Here is a 20,077-nt window from a genome sequence, read left to right as displayed (position 1 = left end):
GAAAAGAACACCGTGTACTGAATGAACATGCGCAGGCCTAGATCTTAGATGGTCGGCTGCCCCAGGCAAGGCAGTGGCACAGCTATTCACACGGCCCGCACACTGTACTGGATATTACGGGTGTTACAGGTCATCTAAAGGTGACCTCAAGCACACAGGAGGAAGTGTGTGCATGGGCTCTGTGCAGACGTGAGGCCATTGTACACACGGGACTTGAGTGTCTGTGGTTGTTGGTGTCCACAGGGTGGGGTAGGGGGTACCTGGAGCCAGTCCCCTGTAGATATCCAGGGATGACTGTCCTTGCTACACACAGGGCCTTGTATGGAAACAAATACTTCAGGGACTGGTGTTGCGGCTCAATGGGTTAAGCCACTGCTTGTAACACTGGCATCCCAGATCAGAACACAGTCCTGGCTGCTCTGCTTTTGATCCAGCTCCCTGCTAATGCACCTGGGGAAGCAGCGGAAGACGACCCAAGTGCTTGAGCCCCTGCACCCACGTGGGAGACCCAGAGGGAGTTCTGGGCTCCTGGCTTTGGTGTGGCCCAGCCTCAGCCGATTCACTCCCCAAATGCCTGCAACAGCCAGGGCTGGATCAGGCCTAAGTCAAGAACAGGAAACTCAATGCAGTGTCCCCAGTGAGCGGCAGGAGCCCATGTACTTGAGCCATCAGCTGCTGTCTTACAGGGTGTGCCACAGCAGGAAGCTGGAATCAGAAGTGGAGTTAAGGGGCTGGCACTGTGCAGCAGTGGGTTAGAGCCCCACCCTGCAGTGCGGGCATTCCATACAGGCACCTGTTCGACTCCCAGCTGCTCCTCTTCCGATCCAGCTCTCTGCTGTGGCCTGGGAAAGCAGTAGAAGATGCCCCAAGTGCTTGGGCCCCTGCACCCACATGGGAGACCTGGAAGAAGCTCCTGGCTTCCAATCAGCTCAGCTCTGGCCATTGTAGCCATCAGGGGAGTGAACCAGAGGAATGGAAGACCTCTCTCTCTCTGGCTCTACCTCTTTCTGTAACTCTGTCTTTCAAATAAATAAAATAATTCTAAAAAAGAAAGAAAGAAAGAAAGAAAGAAAGAAAGAAAGAAAGAAAGAAAGAAAGAAAGAAAGAAAGAAAGAAAGAAAGAAAGAAAAAGAAGAAGAAGAAGTGTGGCTGAGACGCGAAGCCAGACACTCCGATATGCACGTGGGCATCCCAAATGCCCATTCACGCGCTCAGCATTTTCACAGCACTGTTCTTACACTGAGGCTGTGAACAGTCTGAGACAACCTGCTCTGTTAACCTGTCCCTGGAATCTGGTTTGGAACCAGGCGAACACTTGTGACACGCGTGTGTGGTGTCGCCTGCTCTTTGCTTTTCCCACTCACACGGGGCTCCAACCTCACCCAGACCCAAGATGGCGTCAGGGGCAGATGTCAGAGACCCAGACTCTTCCTCAGTTGATGAGCAACACAGCCCAAGGAGGCTGCAACTCCTCGGGGAGCAGCGGTGAAGAACAGAGGAAAAGGTAGGAGCTGCACTTGCTGCCTCGAAGTAAACTTCCCTCTTTCTGAACAGAGGTAACAGGCGCCGATGGACACTTAGAGGTTAGGGTTAGGGTAGGGTTAGGGTTAGGGTTAGGGTAGGGTTAGGGTTAGGGTTAGGGTTAGGGTAGGGTAGGGTTAGGGTTAGGGTTAGGGTAGGGTTAGGGTTAGGGTAGGGTTAGGGTTAGGGTAGGGTTAGGGTTAGGGTTAGGGTAGGGTTAGGGTTAGGGTAGGGGTAGGGTTAGGGTTAGGGTAGGGTTAGGGTTAGGGTAGGGGTAGGGTTAGGGTAGGGGTAGGGTTAGGGTAGGGGTAGGGTTAGGGTTAGGGTAGGGGTAGGGTTAGGGTTAGGGTAGGGGTAGGGTAGGGTTTAGGGTTAGGGTAGGGTTAGGGTTAGGGTTAGGATAGGGGTAGGGTTAGGGTTAGGGTAGGGTTAGGGTTAGGCCCCACACAACTTTCGTGGGCACTGAAGGCCACCTTCCCTTCGGTCCTGCTGTCTTCTTGGCTTCAGTTTACTGGCTGCTTTCTCCAGTGCGGTGGGGAACATGGAGCTTTCTAGAAGAAATGCGCACAGCGACTCAGGTGCTCACCCGCTGCAGGGTGCCCGGTTTCCTTTCCTTCTGCCTACACAGCCCTCTAGGTGCTGCGCTTGATGACTGAAGTGCTACAGAAATGCTAGGAAAGGGGCCGGTGCTGTGGCACATGGGCTAAGCCTCCGCCTGCCACACAGCATCCCATATGGACACCGGTTCGAGTCTTGACTGCTCCACTTCCGATCTAGCTCCCTGCTAATGCACCTAGGAAAGCAACGGAAGATGACCCGAGTCCCTGGACCCCTGCACCCGTGTGGGAGACGTGGGAGAAGCTCCTGGCTCCTGATCAGTGCAGCTCTGGCCGTGGGCTACGCTCTGGGCTCGGGATGCCGGCCTGGTATAAGCAGGTGAAGCTGCCCCCTTTGCAGGCATCACCGCGGTTTTACCTCCTCTCCCTCCGGAGGAGGCCATACAGAGAACTGGGCCAGCGCTCTTCCTGCAATGCCACTTCCTGTTCACTGGCCAAGGTCAGGGCCTGCAGTGGTGTTCCAAGGGGCGTCAGGACGCCGCCTCTCTGCTGGTGACATCGATATCATGGCAGGAACAGAGGCGTCTGCCCAGCCGGGGCGCTGCGCTGGCCGCTTCAGGGCAGGAACCCCTTTCCTGCCAAGTTGCTCCTTTTAGGTTTTAATCTGTACACATCAGTGTCAATTCACTTTCTCAACAAGCGTGGGATCTGAAAACGGCTTTTCAAAGCCTGGGGCAGAAATCGGAAGAACCGCTAATCCGCCACTAGATGGCAACCGTCACACAAATCCGCTAGACTCCCGTTCTGCTGGGAGCCAGCTCATGGATTCGTCACTTCTTACTGAGTGGCCAGTATTTCCACCCTGTGGATTGTGAAGCGACTCACAACAGTGCCACGTGTGCCAGAGGTGCTGATGGCCACGGTCCCTGTGGTCATTTCAGCTGCATCACGCCTCCCCCCACTGGCCTGTGGCAGACGCTGCTAGCTGGCCCCCAAGTCTGTTAGCAAAGATGGTTATGGCCGGCGCCGCAGCTCACTAGGCTAATCCTCCACCTTGCGGTGCCGGCACACCGGGTTCTAGTCCCGGTCGGGGCGCCGGATTCTGTCCCGGTTGCCCCTCTTCCAGGCCAGCTCTCTGCTGTGGCCCGGGAGTGCAGTGGAGGATGGCCCAAGTGCTTGGGCCCTGCACCCCATGGGAGACCAGGAGAAGCACCTGGCTCCTGCCATGGGATCAGCGCCGTGCACTGGCCGCGGCGGCCACTGGAGGGTGAACCGACGGCAAAAGGAAGACCTTTCTCTCTGTCTCTCTCCTCTCTCTCTCACTATCCACTCTGCCTTTCAAAAAAAAAAAAAAAAAAAAAGATGGTTACGCTGTAAGTCCATCTCGGTGCTTTGACAGATTGCACGTTGAGTGCAGATGGGCAGGGGCCTTTGACACATTGCACGTTGTGCGCAGATGGGCAGGGGCTCCGTTCCACAGCCTCTCGGGGATCCAGGCTACTGGAGGCCCCAGAGTCTTACAGCTGCAGCACCTGGAAACTATCGCTTCCTCTTCTTTTTTTTTTTTTGAATAATTGTTTGAGAGGGAGACAGAAACACAAAGACAAGACAGAGAGCTCCCATTTGCTGGTTCACTCCCCGGATACCCGCAACAGCTGGTGCTGAGCCAGGCTGAAGCCAGGAGCCAAGAACTTCTGGGTCTCCCACTTAGCGGGCAGGGGCTCAAGTCCTTGAGCCATCACCTGCTGCCCATCAGGGTCTGCACTAGCAGAAGCTGCGGTGGGGGGCAGAGCTGGGACTTGCACCCAGGCACCCTCACAGGCCACACGAGTGACCTGCTAGGCCAGACGCCCTCTGCTGCGGCTTCCCTGGTCACAACAGCAGGGGGCAGTTTCCAGACTGTGGCCTTGTCACCCCACGTCGCTCCCCCACATCAGTTGGCCAAGGTTCCATTGCCAGTGGCCCGAAGTGGGGAGCACCAGCCCTTGGAAACCAGTCGAATGCCTGCCCGCCCTGTCTCTCATCTCCTTCCTCCTGGCGGGCAGCTGGGCACCTGGCTGCCCAGACCCTCAAGCGACTGCCTTTCTAAGAGCCAGGGGCTGAGTAGTGACCAGTGGCCATCAAGTGAGGCGACAACTTGTAGGAAGCGTGCTTAGGGACAGGAAGTGCACCTGTCCTCTGGGTCACCCTTCCTGCTGGCTGCTCGGCCAACACGGTGACCCCCTTGATCTTGGGGTGATGCACAGCACTTGGAAGGAGACTTGGTTCCAGCTTCTTGGGGAGCAATCTGCCCCTGCCCCGCCCCCTCCCACCTCCACCTTTCCTAACCGGACGGAGAAGCCGGCGTGCACCTCGTTCAAGCCGCAGCCACCTGGAGGGATTTCTGCTCCTCACAGCTGAACTCGTCCTTACTCCCAGGGGAACCGGTGCAGCCTGCGCCAGCTTCCCAGCAGGGACCGCTCTCTGCTCCTTCCTGCCGGAGTCAGCTGACACAGCAGGCTGGGGAGCGTAACGAAAGCTGACCGGGGCTGGTGGACACCCCACGCAGACAGATGGCTGCCTCTGTGCCCAGGGTGACCGGGGTTCCTGCAGTGGACTGATTCTGTGGGTGGGCTTCCCTTGGGCCTCATGCTACTGTCCTCTGCTCCTCGGTCTCCAGACCCTGTCCAGTGGTCCCTGAGGAGACAGTGCCCCCAGCTGAGGGCCACTGGCAGTGACAATGGCAGGGCTCCCTTTGGGAGAAACCCAGTGTGTGCTTCCCAGGGGCAGATCCCCCAGGGAGCAAATGGCGAGCCTCACACCCCCTCCATCCCCCAAACTCGCAGAAGCCAGCCCCTTCCTTGGGTGACTCAGGCAGCGCTGGAGACCTGCAGCCTCGTTCCCCAGGAGTTCTCCTGCAAGGAGGCGGAACACAAGGAACCGGGCCAGACCCTGGTGGGCTGAGAAGCCAGAGGTACAGAGGGACCGGGGGATGGAGCTGAGGACGTTGGCACTGCGCCAGCCCACTGCGGACGGGACAGACGTGGGTTTCTGGACTTTCACTTTTCAGTTCTGGCAGATTCCTGAGGTTCTGAGCACAGATGACCCCTCCCACACACAAGGGAAACGCAGGCTCCGGCTCCAGCCCCCGAGTCGGCAGGGGCACCGTCACCCCGCAGTCGACCCTGGACCACCTGCCTGTGTGTCGGTGCCTCCCAGGCCTAATGCATCTCAAGTGCCGAGCCTCCCAGTGGACAACAGCACACGGCTGTTCACCTTCTGCTGAGGCCAAGGACAGTTAGGCGTGCTGTACATCTCTGCAAAACTGGCTAAGCATTTTTTTCTTCTGCTGCAAATCCAGTTTGCTGGCTTTTGAAAAGCAATTTTCTATGTATTTAAATTTGGGGGGGAGTTGGGCTGAATTCAATCACTTTAAAATCAACCAGGAAGGGACAGGCGCTGTGGCGCAGCGGGTTAACGACCTGGCCTGAAGCGCCGGCATCCCATATGGGCGCTAGCTAGTTCGAGCCCTGGCTGCTCCTCTTCCAATCCAGCTCTGCTATGGCCTGGGAAAGCAGTAGATGGCCCAAGAGCTTGGGCCCCTGCACCCATGTGGGAGACCCAGAGGAGGCTCCTGGCTCCAGATTGGCACAGCTCTGGCCATTGTGGCCAACTGGGGAGTGAACCAGCAGATGGAAGACCTCTCTCTGCCTCTGCTTGTTCAAATAAATAAATAAATAAATAAATATTTTTCAAAAAATTAAGTAAACCAACCATCAAAACCTGGTTAGTGAACCTGCATCAACGTGGGAAACCCACAGCCCCTGCCCTGGGCACAGGCTGCCCACCAGGAAGGCCCAGCAGCCCCTGCAGATACACGTCTACTCCCGAGAGCCGTGCACAGGCCGCGTGCAGGACAGGAGGACACGGAGGGCAGGGTGCGGCCGGGATGCGGATCTGAGGCAGGGGAGGCTGGGGTCGGAGAAGAGCAAGGGCGCAGAGACGGTTTCCAGCACTAGACGGGGTGTGGCAGGGGCCAGCGAGGTGTGACAAGATCAGCCAGTGAGCCTGGGGCAGGCCTGCAGTGTCCGGTGTGTCAGGTGTGCGTCGCCATCCATGTCCCAGCTGCTCTGCTCCGATCCAGCTCCCTGCTAATGGCCTGGGAAGAGCAGCGGAAGACGGCCCCGATGTCTGGGGCCCTGCGCACACGTGGGAGACACAGACGAAGCTCCTGGCTTTGGCCTGGACTAGCCAGGCGGAGGGTGAACCAGCAGGCAAACGATCTCTGTCTCTCCCTCTCTGGAACTCTTGCTAAAAAACAAAACGAAGAGGTGTGGCCCTCAGCGGAGAGGAGACCCGGGAAACACGGGGCCTCTGAAAGCAAGGCGGGAGGGGCTTGGGATGGGCGGGAGTGAAAAGAAGAGGCAGAACACCAGCAGACGGGGTGGCAAGATGTTCATTTACAGAAGACACAAACACGCAGGGGACTGCTGCCCGCACGTTCCCGCGCGACCCCGGGACCACCAGAAGCAGGACTCCCGGCCTCGGCAGTGCCCCCCTGCTGTCTGGACACCCCCTTCCCCGGTTTTCCTCTCCTTATTCCTTCTTCTGTTCTTAAATGTCCGTGTATTCCTGGTTCTCTTCCCTTCTGCATTCTCTCGACGTGACCCCAGTGTAAACTCTCACACAGAACCTGAACTTGACATCTGTCCAACCCAATACATGGGGTGGGCACCGACTGACACACAAACTCCTTGCCCAAATCCTCATTTTCATTAAGCCTAAAACTCGTTCACCCTATACCCATTGTTCCTATACTATCAAAAAGAAAAAAAAATCCCCAGCTAGCCCAATGACGACGGACAGTGCCCTGTGCTTTTCTTTGGCTTGTTTTAACAACTTCTTGTGAAAGGGTGTGCGTGGATGCTGCGGTGCTGACCCCTGCGCCAGCAAAGCCCAGCACACACACCTGCCGCAGGCAGGCGTCACCAACCCTCACTCTGCCAGCTCAGACACGCAGGGGGCACTCTACAGGTCGGGGCGCTGCCCAGCGCTGGGACGGACGATGACGGTGACAAAGGCCCTCGGGGGCTCACAGTAGAGTGGCCAACGACTGAGCAAGCTGAGGCACGGGGGTGAGTGACTCGCCCCATGAGGTAGAAGAGCCAGGTGCTGGATGGGCGGGGCCAGGGCTGAGGGGGCGGGGCATCACTGCGCACGGAGTACAGAACAGTGCACAGAGCCGGTCTGCAGAACAGCTCGGCTTCCAACCTGCACCACGAGCCGCTGGGACACGGGCACTCTGCAGCAGCTGAGGTCAGCCGCTGTCTGTATCCAGCGTGAACCCTGGGCTCCATATTAAAACACTTTAATTAAACCCGAGGACTCAACCGTGGAGCACAGCCACGGCCCTTCCACACGCAGAAGCCGGGGAAAGCTCTCCTGTAACCCGCACCCAGAGGGGCCTAGCAAGTTAGAGCCCCGAGCTACGAGGGCGCCTGTCCGCCACTGCCCGCGTGCGCGTTATCTGGGCTGTACAGGGTGCGATGCGTCACCTGGACAGAGCTCGTGAGACTTCGCCGTTATACAGATCTGCAGAGACCAGTCAGATTCGCGAGCGCACGCACGAAGCGGTATAAGGCAACCTCTTCCTCCCTCGCGGGGAGGGCCGTGTCCCGGAGCTCCGCTGCCCGTGTGTCCCGAGTCTCGGGAGGCGAGCTGCCCACGTCACTGAGTCGCCGGATGCAGGAACCGAGATCACCCAGCAATCTGGGCAGTGGCCTGCGCAGCGCGGCCGATGCTGTGCTGAGCGCACGTCGGGGAGGATTTATTGCTCGGACGTGACGCAGTTAACCATCCGGGACGTTCGCGACGGCGCAGTCCGTGAACTCAAACACCCTCAGTTGTTCGTCTCAGGCAACGCTTCCCCTTGCTGGGGCGGATTTTCTTCTGAAAAGGCACACAGGAGAGCAGTCGCCTCAGTGAGGGTCTGAGAGGAGAAGGGGCTTCCTTTTTTTTTTTGACAGGCAGAATGGACAGTGAGAGAGAGAGACGAGAGACAGAGAGAAAGGTCTTCCTTTGCCGTTGGTTCACCCTCCAATGGCCACTGAGGCCGGCACACCGCGCTGATCCGATGGCAGGAGCCAGGTACTTCTCCTGGTCTCCCATGGGGTGCAGGGCCTAAGTACTTGGGCCATCCTCCACTGCACTCCCGGGCCACAGCAGAGAGCTGGCCTGGAAGAGGGGCAACCGGGACAGAATCCGGCGCCCGGACCGGGACTAGAACCCGGTGTGCCGGCGCCGCAAGGCGGAGGATTAGCCTAGTGAGTCGTGGCGCCAGCCGGGGCTTACTTTTTAACTCAGGTTTTTGCGGACAGGAAGAGGACAGGTACCTGAAGGTCACAGAGCGCACTCAAAGTCACACACACTGAAACCGCTGGGCTCCATCTTCCCAGCCACAAAGGGCGTGCGTTTACCTTGCTCGGGGCGCTCCGGACCCTTGCTTCTGGCAGCCTTCCTGCTCGGGGGGTCCTGCTGCACCTCACACAGGTACACGTCAATGGGCCCCTTGGTGCTCCTGATGTGCACCGTGACCGAGTCCTGGCGGGGACAAGGACAGCATCGGGAGTGCCTCGCTCACCAGATCCGTGCAAGTTTCCCGGGACCTTCCTGAAAACCTACATCAGAAGCAGCTCCCCTCCCACCGCGCAGGTTCTCAGCTGGTCACACCGTGAGCCACCGGTGCTCCCGCGGTGGAGCCGGCTGCTACCCAGGAGTACAGGCTCCGAGCCACCGCGTGCAGACGCCTCAGCACTCGAGAACCTCTCCCGCCTTGAGGAGCTGCCGCCTCCAGGACGGACCTGAGTTAAAACCCGCGATCTGACGACAAAGAACCGGAGAACCCCCCAGCCCTGCACGGTGGCGGTGGGGGGGGGGGGGCGAGTGTGGACTTCCAGACCGGGAGGCAGCACTGAGACGCCTCGGGGCCTTTCCTCTGTCCAGTCGAAAGAATCAGAGGAACAGAGCAAGTCAAAACAGACCACGCACAATTTCAGACGTGAAAAACACAAGGGGCCAACTGTACTGAGGACTAACACAAACCACCGGCTCACAGCGTGCGGCTTCAGCCGCGTTTACCCAGGATTCACTAGGACAGCTTCCCCACGAGCTAGGGCGCGTCCACGGGAAACCTCGCTGAGTCCACCAGGGACGGCTGTGCTCGCGAATCCTTTGCCTTCTCACGTGCAACTGCACAACAGGCGGCGTCTCTCCCCCTCTGGCGTCACTCGTCAGGCCCAGGCTGGCGTTCCACCCGGCTGTCCCTCCTGTTCCAAGCCTCTGTGAGCTGGGGGACACGCTGCATCTCGGGAGTCTCCGAACTCAGCCATCGTCCCTGCCACGGCTTCCCAGTGGCACATGGGCGGCCCGGGAAGATTGTGCTCACTGCTGGAGGCCAGGCCGAGTCTGGTTTCAACGCTCAGCCCTGTGCTGTATGCAGACAAGAAGCCACTGTGCTGCCCGGAGGAAGCAGAGGCCTTCGTCCCGTCCGAGGGGGGCTGAGAGCATTCTTAGCTTTGTGGGCCACTCTGTCCCTGTCAGTTCCTCAGCTCTGCCACTGCCGTGAGAGCGCGGCCAGAGGCATCTACACACCTGGGCACAGGGCCAAGCCCCAGTAACATGATTCAGACACGAGCGGCAGGCCAGGCCTGCACTAGGTGCACGGCTCTCCGTCCAGAACGGCTGAGAACGGCAGCCTGGAGGCCTGACACGCACACACTTCTGAACGGGTCCCTAAGAGAAGCCCTGGCATCGTCAAAGGCTCAGGGGGTTCAGCAGGTACAGCCTGAGGCAGCCCAGGACGCCCCTGGAAAGTGGGGGCAGAAAGGGTCAGGCTGGGGGCGGATGCCCTGAGGGTTAGTGGTTATTGAAAGAACTTAAATGCCTTTGAAACAATGCAGATTGAACATGCTACTTGGATACCTGGAATGCATCAAAACCCCAATGAAACCAGGAAATGCCCCCAACAAGTCACACTGTTGACTCGGGTCAAAGCCAGCTGCTGCTTAAGACTGACACTGTGGTGACGCGGGGTCCGGCTTGGCAGTGCTCCTGGGGGTAGAAGGCCAGGCGGGCGGTGAGGTCTTTACCATGGTCACGAAGGGGGCCGGCCGTGAGCCCCGGGGGTCTCTGCCAGGCTGCCAGGACCTGACGCCTCACCCCTACAATGGCCAACTTCCAGGCTCCGACTGCACCCTCCCCAAGCGGCCTTCTGACGACAATCACCTCCCAACACAAACTTTCCCAGCAGTCGATAAGGGCAGTTGTTTCTGTAGCACATGTTTTATTTTTTGTTAAAAAATCATACTTTCTTGCTGCTCTAAGCTTTCATTAATTAACCAGGGCTCCAGCTTACTCGTCAGTCTGCCGCAGGCGGGAGCCCTGGCTGAAGCAGATTTTCGTTTCGGACCTGCAGCCAGGGCTGACCCAGCAGCTCCCGAGCAGTGCCAGGGACAGCCCGGGGGCCCCTCTGCCTGGGACGAGCCCGGCCCCGTGGCTCCCTGTGGGTCTCCGAGCTCTGCGTCCTCAAGACCCACAGCTCCGTTCCACCCGGCAGGGCAAGCTGACCCACGGAGCGCCCTGGACACAGCCCTCCGAGCCTCCCCGCCGGCGCAGGGCCACCTACCTCTCTGGGAGCCGGCACGTCCAGCCTGGTTTCCGCCGGAGCTTTCACGGCGATCACGATCTGCTCCTGGAAGGCCTGGATGCTGTGGATGTCCTGATAGGTCACGTAGGCCAGCGTGAACGCCAGTTAAGGATCCACAGAGCACACGTCACGGCGAGACAACGCTCTTACAGCAAGGCACGAGTGTGCTTGGTCTTTATGGGATATAAATTCACAATTGAGGAAAGCAGTTAGGGGCCCGGTGCTGTGGCATAGCAGGTAAAGCTGCCACCTGCCACGCTGGCATCCCATATGGGCACTGGTTTGAGACCCGGCTGCTCCACTTCCAATCCAGCTCTCTGCTACGGCCTGGGAAAGCAGCAGAGGATGCCCCAAGTCGTTGGACCCCTGCACCCACATGGGAGACCTGGAAGAAGCTCCTGGCTCCTGGCTTTGGATTGGCACAGCTCCGGCCGCTGTGGCCAATGGGGGAGTGAACCAGCAGATGGAAGACCTCTCTCTCTCTCTCTCTCTCTGCCTCTGCCTCTGCTTCTCTGTGTAACTCTTTCAAATAAATAAATAAATCTTATAATAAATAATATAATATATATAAATATATATTAATAAATATATATATTAATAAATAAATAAAAAAAAGGAAAGCAGTAAAAAAAAAGTTTTTTCACAGAAACTACTTCACATACAGTAAATTGTCTTATACTGTTCATAACTCAACCTTAACAATAAAAATACCTTTAAACTGAACTACTGTGATTAAGAAAATTTCTGGGAGAAACACAGTAGCAGAGCCTGAGTCCCTGAAATGAACACAACTCACAAAGGCACAGGAGCCCCCCTCGCCTGCAGGGAGACGCTCCCAACCCCCCGGGATGCAGCAGACCCCAGGCAGCACCGATCCTATACACCACCGCTTCCCAGTGACACTCATGATAAAGCTTCCTTTATAAACTGGGCACAGGGAGAGACCCACAACCAACACTCTTAGCAATGTGCTGCCTGCCATGAGTGATCAAAACCTGCCAGTTGAGTCCTGGAATTCTGCATTTGATATCTGTGGGCTGCAGCGTCTTTGGTGACACAGAGCACACCCAGTGAAGCAGAGGTGGAGGCTGCTGTCCTTCAACTCCACCTGCTCCCCTCTTACCCCGGGACACTGGGAAAGCACTCGGGGTTTTGACAAGAACCTCCCAAAACGAAAGGCAGGGAAGGTCTGCAACAAGCAGAAGTGGCTCCGAACAAGCCTCTCGAGAGGACCAGCGTCCCCAGGGCCTGGCCCGAGCCTGTCACCGAGGAAGTGCCCACGCCCCGTGTGACCGCGGCAGCGACCCTGGAGCTGGGCAGGGGACAGAGCGCAGGAAGGTCTGGGAGAGGCAGGAGGACAGGACCGGCCAGGCCGCCCGCAGGTCCCACACACGCAGGGCTCCTGCGGGCGGCGAGCACTTCAACAGCGGTCCAGCCTGCTCCAGGAAGGGGGGAGGAGTTCCACAGAAGCCAGCAAGTACCACCGGCTCACGGCATTTGGACCTAACAAAGACCGAACCCGGCGCTCTGACGTTTCCGTGGAAATGTCAACCTGGGTTTGCCTCTGAACTTCCAAGGCCGCCACCCAGAGAGGCTGACGGCAGCGAGGAGCTGCCTGTGGACGCCCAGCTATGAGGCGGCTTCAAAACCACTCCCCTCTGCCAGTGTGCTCCCCAAATGCCTGTGACAGCTGGGGCCAGGGCACTGGGCTGAAACCTACCCCTCAAACACCCAGGAACCCGACAGGAGGGCTGTGGGCCTCCCCTTGAATGTCTGAAAGGCTTGGGGCCAGTGCTGTGGCAGAGTGGCCTGTGGTGCCAGCACCCACATGGGTGTCAGTTTGAGTCCTGGCTGCTCTACTTCCAATCCAGCTCCCTGCTGATGGCCTGGGAAAGCAGTAGAGGATGGCCCAAGTGCTTGGGCCCCTGCACCCATTAGGAGACCTGGAAGAAGCTCCTGGCTTTGGACTGGCCAAGCTCCAGCCATTGCGGCCATCTGAGGAGTGAACCAGCGGATGGAAGACTTCTTTGTCTCCCCCTCTCTGTCTGTAACTCTCTCCGATGAATAAATCCGGGGTGTGCGATGCTGGTGTCTTCACTGCTGGGCTAAATGACCACTGCCCCAGCACTAACTTTTAGTTTCATTTTTCCATAAACTTCTGACACCCCCTTGTACTATCACGCTTTTACTTATGGTCACTTTTGAAGACCTAATTTTGTATCTTAACTGTACGAGTTAAATCCCAGAGCGGCCCTACTGTACACAGGCACAGACGTGAAGGATATCTCTCGTTCTCCTTGTCGTCCGTCAGCTCAAACAGCTGCTGGGCGCAGTCCTTAATCAGCTCGTCCAACGCCTCCTCCATCGCCGACAGGTCGGAGAGCTCCTCCTGCAGCTTCTTCTGCTGGGGCACTGCTCCCAGATGGTGAAGGTCAGACCCTCTGAGAGACAGAAGGACCCTCACCCGCCTGGACCTCGGGCCCCCCAGTCAGCGACGGGACCCTCACTGCCGCCTGGACCTCGGGCCCCCCAGTCAGCGACGGGACCCTCACTGCCGCCTGCACCTCGGGCCCCCAGTCAGCGACAGGACCCTCACTGCCGCCTGGACGACGGGCACCCTGAGTGAGCGACAGGACCTGCTCGAGACGCGTTAGCTCTTCCCATGACGGAACCCGGGGACCGACTCAGCTCCCACCCTGGGTCCCAGACACACGGTGTTCTGCCTAGAAACTGGCCTGCATCCCACTTAGAGGCCTCATCTCAGCCAGGCCCTTTCCAAAGCTCATGCTGTAACTCCGCGGCGTCAATACTCGGCCAGGTTCTGTACTGAGGAGTCACGGCAGCCAGTGTAGCCCCAGCTCTGCCACACACAGCGTGGTGGGGCTCACCACTTCTCCCCAGGGGAACCACGCGAGCCGCTGGTGGCAGCTCCCCGCTGCAGTTCTGCCGTTCCCGACTGGTCACACGGATACCCAGGTGTCAGTGTGGACTCCAGGGTACGAGGAACAACTGACAGTCACTTCCCCCTTCGGTCTTCATGGAAAATAAACAGGGGAGACTGCTACCTGCTACCTTACCTTTCACTCTTCTTGCTTGCTGGTGTCCAAGTGTGATCCTAAGTCACGATCTGTTTTCTGATCTACTAAAGGCACCTCCTTTATGAAGCCCTCTCCTCCAATAGTTGAGCTCCGCGCATAAGAGCCGCTTTGTGAGCTCTGTTCAGACTCTGCAGCTGCCTGGACGGTCTGCACGGACGCCGCCCTGGGACTCTTCATCCCGATCCAGAACACCTGCCCGTCCCGAGCCCATAGCTCCTGCACATCACACACGCCCTTCTCTGCACGTCTAGCCGGGGTCTTGCTTCCACAGGCCCTTCCTAACTACATCGAGCGCTGAGCAGTTGCCTTCAGACTTCGAGTCTCCCTCCCTGCACTCAGGGCAGTGCACCCCAGGGCGAGAGGTGCTGCCCACCGCATCAGGCTCCTGGGGTAATACTGAGAATGCGCACTGCCGTCCACCCCAGCCAGAACCATCGAATCACCACTCACGCTGCCCGGTGAGAGCCGGTATCAGTGACTGACGGGAATGAAATGTTTTTACATCTCCTATAAACATCAGTTGTCTCTCGTGACCATGGAAAGCCAAAAACTGCAAACTAATATTGTTCCGTGTAATTTCTCACTAACACTGGAATGACACTGTGTCTGTGGCTCTTTTTAAGTCCCACATAGTAAAAAACAAAAACAAATAATGTGCTTTGTGGACAATGCAAGAAGTTCTTATGGACTGCTTTTCTAGTTAGAATCCTCTCTGACTCTGTTTTGTTGTCAAAACATCACTACTGGGCCGGCGCCGCGGCTCACTAGGCTAATCCTCCGCCTAGCGGCGCCGGCACACCGGGTTCTAGTCCCGGTCCGGGCGCCGGATTCTGTCCCGGTTGCCCCTCTTCCAGGCCAGCTCTCTGCCGTGGCCAGGGAGTGCAGTGGAGGATGGCCCAGGTGCTTGGGCCCTGCACCCCATGGGAGACCAGGAAAAGCACCTGGCTCCTGGCTCCTGCCATCGGATCAGCGCGGTGCGCCGGCTGCGGCGGCCATTGGAGGGTGAACCAACGGCAAAGGAAGACCTTTCTCTCTGTCTCTCTCTCTCACTGTCCACTCTGCCTGTCAAAAAAACAAACAAACAAACAAACAAAAAAACCATCACTACTATCTAGTGTGGTGTAAATATGGAATTGTCATGTGAGGAGAAAGGGAAAAAAGTACCCATGCAAAGTCTGAAACCAACTCACATCCAGCGAATGTGGTTCTTGGACTTTTTCTCCACCAGGTCGATTCCGTCGAGCACGTTGGTGATGTCGTACACTCTCCGTTTCCGCACCCCCAGTTTGGTTGCAACCTTGTTTAAGTCAAGAATACCCCCAGGCGCAGATCTGACAAGATCCATAAATTTTCTAGTTAAATAAACCAGTGATACATCAAAACGAGGTCTCTTCACTTTTAGAGCTTCTGGGAAACAAAATAAACACACGTGTGAAACTTTCAGTACCCTCCGGAGTCTGTTTCCTCGTGGTCAGAGGCAGACTTCTACAGCAGCCTCACACCCATCTCACACACAGGTCACAACCCATTTCTACGGAATTTCCCAAACTGGATGAAAAACGTACTGGCCACGCCAGGTCTAAATAAAGGTTTTACACTCAATAGATGCATAAATACGCAGCCGGTTCCCACTGTGAGCACGGATTTTTCAGGAGTTCCTGCATTCTATAGGACAGAGGACTGAGTTTGTATCTGCACCACTCTCAGGAATAGTTCGCAATGATTTCTGAAAATAAGTCTCTTGTTTTGTCCTGAAGTTAAAGAATTCTTTAGAAAGCAGGACCTGCCATCCGTGTCACAGGACATTCTTGTCCGATGACTTTGTTTGCAAGGCAGGGCAACACAGAGGCAGAGGCAGGGGCAGGGGCAGGGGCAGGGGCAGGGGCAGGGGCAGAGGCAGATCTTCCACCCACTCCCCAAATGCTTACAACGGCCAGGGCTGGGCCAGGGCTGGGCCAGGCGGATGCCAGGAGCCAGAACTCCGTACAGATCTGCCACACGGTAGCAGGGACCCAAAGAACTGAGCCACCACCTACAGCCTGGAGCTCTGGTGGAATGACGCCATGCCCCCACTTCTGCGTCGGCATGATGGCTGGGGCTGGGGTGAGGAACTCGGAGCGGGGCTGGTGGCTTCCTTAGGAGGCGCCGCCACATCTCTGGTTGTCAGGTGAGCCTAGACTGGACTCTGTGGTCTAGCTCAGCAGCCAAAGCTGGCAGACTGATACTGAACCTGACTATAACCAAGTCACTTAACCGCTCTGGCCCCAGGTCACTCGTGTAAAACAGGATTAAAACCACACCACTACCCCTCAGGGGCTGTGCAAATCTGTGCAAAGAGCCTCACACAGCGCCAGGCACTGCAGGAGCTCATCGAGGAGCTGGGGGTGGGCCGACGAAGGAGACACCTCAAGGTACAGGTGACCAAAGCAGGCGGCCAGCTGCGGCTGGGACCGTGCCGGGGCTGGGGAAGGGCTGAAACGTGGGCCTCTGTACACCACCTGCTGAGATCAGAGTGGATTCAGAGGGGCCCTGGGCGAGGCCATCTACAGCAGAGACTTGCAGAAGTACAGGGACGCGCCACCCTCAACCCTCACCCACGGCAGGGGTGGAGGGGAAAAAGGGAAGGGGAGGGAGGGAAGCCAGGAGGGCCCGGGACTGCCCCAAGCTCTCCGGCACGCAACTCCAGCAAGAATGCTGGATCAGCACCCAGAGGCGTGCGCCTGGCTCACTCTGGGTCGCACTGCACTGCGTGGCCACTCCGGCCGCTGCGCCCACCCGGCAGCTCCCAGACTGCGTCAGTGCTGAGCACGCTGAAGCCTCCTGCTGGCTTTTCTGGAGCAGACTGCCCAGGACCGTTAACTCAGTCGCCGGCCGGGCAACCTACCCCAGGACTCACGCCTGCTGTCCAACTGGGCCTCCGTGCCCCACGGCCAGGGTCTGCCCTGCCCCGGCCCCTAGGCCGGAGTCCCGCCTTCTCGGGCTCCGCACGGGAGTGAGATCACGGCCCCCTGGAGGCCGTTCCACCTTCAAAACGACATCCACAGCAACAGGGGAGGCAGCAGCCTCTGCACGTCCCAGCCCGCCGGCTCAGAGCTCTTCCTGAGGCCCGACTTCACCCTTCAGTGCCCGAACCCACACTTCCGGTTTCTCAATGCATGCTCACCCACATAAACCACCCCGGCCACGCACAGCTCAAACCACAAAACCTAAAACCCATTCAAGAATCAACTTACTTCTCATGGACACGTACTGCACGTTATCGTCTAAGTTAATCCTTATTTTTGATGGCTGAAAAAAAGAAGATACACAAATTTAGCTTAGCAATTTAATTTCTAAGAAAAGCCGTTCTGCTTCCATCCCATCTGACAGCAGCCACAGACCCAACTTCCTCCAACCGCACAGGCCTTCCTAAGTGGACGCCGGACGGCTATGCAGGGCAGCACCTCAAGGAGACACAGCGACCCGAGAAGGGGGCCCGCCTGCCCCCAGCCGCGCGGTACCTGCATGTCTGTCACACAGCGGCTCACCAACACACGCGGGAGCAGACTCCGCCTCCCCGACTAGGACACACCACCTCTTCCTACCCCAGGAGTCACGGCGTACGGCACACCACGCCTGCGTGGATTCTGGCTGCAAAGTGGACTGGGAAGGCAGAGGCCTCCCCACAGAAAGCCCTGCGCACCTGCTGCGCGGTTCCAAGCTCTCTCATCACCGCCCTGGTTCCCACACCTGAAGGCCTGTGCAGGCCCCCCCACCCCTCCTCGTGGCTGCCGCATCAAGGGACCTCAAAAAGCTGGTCCCTACACTTGTCTCGTCGCTGCACCTGTCCCTGTTCAGGGGGAGCGGCGCCTCGCCAAGCGCCCAGCCGCGGGAGTCACCGCCCACAGCGCGTGCGCGCGCACAGACACCTGCGGCACTCCAGCCCGCCTGACCTGCCCGTGTGCAGGCAGCTCTCCTCCGGTCACCACTGCCTCTCTGCTCCAAACCCAGACAGCAAACGCTCAGCAAGCCCCGGGGGCGCCCTGCACAGCAACATCCGGCTTATTAAGTGCTAGTCACCGGCCACTAAGCCCCCGCCTCACACGCAGGGACTCTGTGCCGAGCAGCACGACCCCGGGGATGCAGCCGCCGCAGGCAGGGGTCTCGGGACCCAGCACGGGGCAAGGCGAGCCCCAGCGCCAGGGCAGAATCTGGGAGCGGCCGTGCGGGTGTGCAGGGAGCTCAAGGCCCAGGGAGAGCGCAGGGAAAGGCAGCAACCGCAGGCAGCTCCGAAGGATGACCCAGGATCAGGTCCTTGAGAGGTCTCTGCTTTCTCCTAAGGCCAGAACCTCCGGGCCGTGAGACAGGGTGGCCGGCTGTACGCGAGGCAGGACCCTGCTCAGGGACGCCCGCAACCATCGGCTCAAGGCAGAGGATCCTGACCGGACTGGGAGGCCGCTGGGTCAGTGTGGGAAGGCAGGTGCTACGCAGGACAGCGTGCGCGGCGGGAGATGGGGGCACGGCGACACGGCCGCTCGCTTAGGTGAGCGGAGCAGGCACTCGGGTTTGGGTAGCGGCTCTGAGCGGGGCTCCTGGGTCTCGATGACGGACAGTCTGCCCGGTGACTGGACGAGAACACCCGCCTTCTGGGAGTGCACGTCTGACAAGCCACGCGCCGGGCGCTGATCGAGTCCTCCAAGGCTGAGCCCACCAGGACCCACCGAGGCCAGGGAAGCTGCGCAGGAGGAACGCGCAGGCAGGGCGCAGCTAACCCCCCAAACATCAACTCGCCAGGCACAAGAGCGGGCGAGGGCCCCGCCAGGCAGACCGAGCGCCGAGGACGCGGCTCCACGGGGAGCGTCCACCAAGAGCCCCAGACCACACAAGACAGGGGTCCCACGGCTGCCGGGACGGCCCAGACTGGAGACCACGGCGGGGAGCGGCTTCCAGCGGCGGCGCGCGAGGGCCCCGGGGAAGTCCAACAAGGCTGGCTGCGCGGGGCAGGAGGCGGAGGGGAGAGGCGCGGCATCAGGGCAGGGGTCTCTGCGGATGCGCACGGCTCGAGCTCGCGGCCCGCCGTCGGCCACCGGGAGCGCGGCCAGGCTTCTCCACCTGCCGTACCGCCGCGGCGAGCCCCGGACCGGCGCCCGAGGGCGGAACTCCGCGGAAGAGCGGGGCTCCCGCCAGCGCCCCGAGCGCCCCGCCCGCAGCCCCGCGTGGCCAGCAGGTGCGCGGGGCGCGCCCGGCGGGAGGGCGCAGCACGTGACGCGGCGTCGACCCGCCCTCCGCCCGGCTCACCAGCAGGCTGTCCACGTTGATGGGGTCCCGGCAGCGGCGGCGCACCGGCTCCTCGGCCGGGTCCACCAGCAGGCTGGGCAGCCGCCGGGCCGGCCGCTGCTGACTCATGCTGCCCGCGCCCTCACACCCCGGGGCTCTCCCGCCCTGCGCGCCGGCTTCCGGGGGGCGGCTGGCGCCACGCGGGCCCCCGGCCCGCTCTGAGGCGACGCCCGGCGAGGCGGCGCGGCGCTCGCCGACCGACACGCCACGGCTCCCGCGGGCGCGCGACGTCCCGGCGCCGGCGGCACGGGGTGAAGGGGCGCTGACCCTCGCTCAGGGCGCCGCGCCCGCCATCTTCGCGCATGCGCGCCTCTCCGCGCCCGTGCGCACGCGCGCCGCCCGCGCTCCCACGCCCCCTCGGCTCGCGGCGCCCGGAAAACCCGGAGGGCGGAGTACACGGAGAGGATGCGGAAGCCAAAGGAAGACGTGGAGTCAGGATCGGGGAGGAGCGGACGGGAGCGAGAGCGGACAGGCAACTCCTGGCCGGTGTGGACGCTTAGCAGATGCTGTAACCGAGCCCACGTGGAACAGCGCGTTCTGTGCTGTCCTGTTTCTTTCTTTTTTTTTTTTAATTGGCGGAGTGAATCACTGATTACCTCTTGTGCCAGGTACGAGGCAGGTCCAGGAGATAATAGCAGACTCCATCTCCAGTTCCTGCGAAGGAAGGAGGTCGAGTATTTTAACGAAGATGGGTTTCCAAATCCTGGCTCCTGCTTGTCGGTTAGAAGACCCGCAGCAGGTGACTTAATCCCCTGTGCCTCAGTTTCCTCGTCTGTGGAGTGGGAGTCGTGGCAGGACTTGGCTCTCACGGCGGGTGTGAGCATGAAATGAATGAACGCGGATTACCTAGAACAGGGACTACTGCATGTTGGAGGAGGAACTGTGGTAGTGCAGGGTTGGGG

General features: G+C 59.2%; 1 protein-coding gene across 2 annotated transcripts; it reads right to left on the bottom strand.

Moving 5' to 3' along the window:
* Positions 1-6,495: 6,495 nt before the first annotated feature.
* E2F6 (E2F transcription factor 6) lies at positions 6,496-19,492 on the bottom strand. 2 transcript variants are annotated; one of them, XM_002722396.5, is made up of 7 exons: positions 19,137-19,492; positions 17,093-17,147; positions 15,050-15,266; positions 13,047-13,202; positions 10,741-10,855; positions 8,534-8,657; positions 6,496-8,006 (listed from the first exon to the last, which is right to left on the bottom strand). In XM_002722396.5, exons 1-7 carry the CDS (start codon positions 19,242-19,244, stop codon positions 7,957-7,959), a joined length of 825 nt encoding a protein of 274 aa, XP_002722442.2. In that variant the 5' UTR covers positions 19,245-19,492; the 3' UTR covers positions 6,496-7,956. The 2 variants fall into 2 exon arrangements, with proteins under 2 accessions (XP_002722442.2, XP_051683779.2); XM_051827819.2 differs by lacking the exon at positions 19,137-19,492 and adding an exon at positions 18,767-19,035.
* Positions 19,493-20,077: the final 585 nt, after the last annotated feature.

Source organism: Oryctolagus cuniculus, chromosome 2, assembly GCF_964237555.1.
Source record: "Oryctolagus cuniculus chromosome 2, mOryCun1.1, whole genome shotgun sequence".
NCBI classification, from domain to species: Eukaryota; Metazoa; Chordata; class Mammalia; order Lagomorpha; family Leporidae; genus Oryctolagus; species Oryctolagus cuniculus.
Note: the sequence above shows the minus strand (reverse complement) of the source record. Positions and strands in the feature narration are given on the sequence as shown.

What these genes read in the sequence shown, in the direction of transcription:
- E2F6 (XM_002722396.5), bottom strand. Translation starts at nt 19,244, where the DNA reads ATGAGTCAGCAGCGGCCGGCCCGGCGGCTGCCCAGCCTGCTGGTGGAC. An exon ending in GCAGTACGTGTCCATGAGAA is followed by an intron (nt 15,267 to 17,092) that starts GTAAGTTGATTC and finishes TTTGTTTCCCAG; the next exon opens with AAGCTCTAAAAGTGAAGAGA. An exon ending in GACGACAAGGAGAACGAGAG is followed by an intron (nt 10,856 to 13,046) that starts ATATCCTTCACG and finishes ACTGGCGTTCAC; the next exon opens with GCTGGCCTACGTGACCTATC.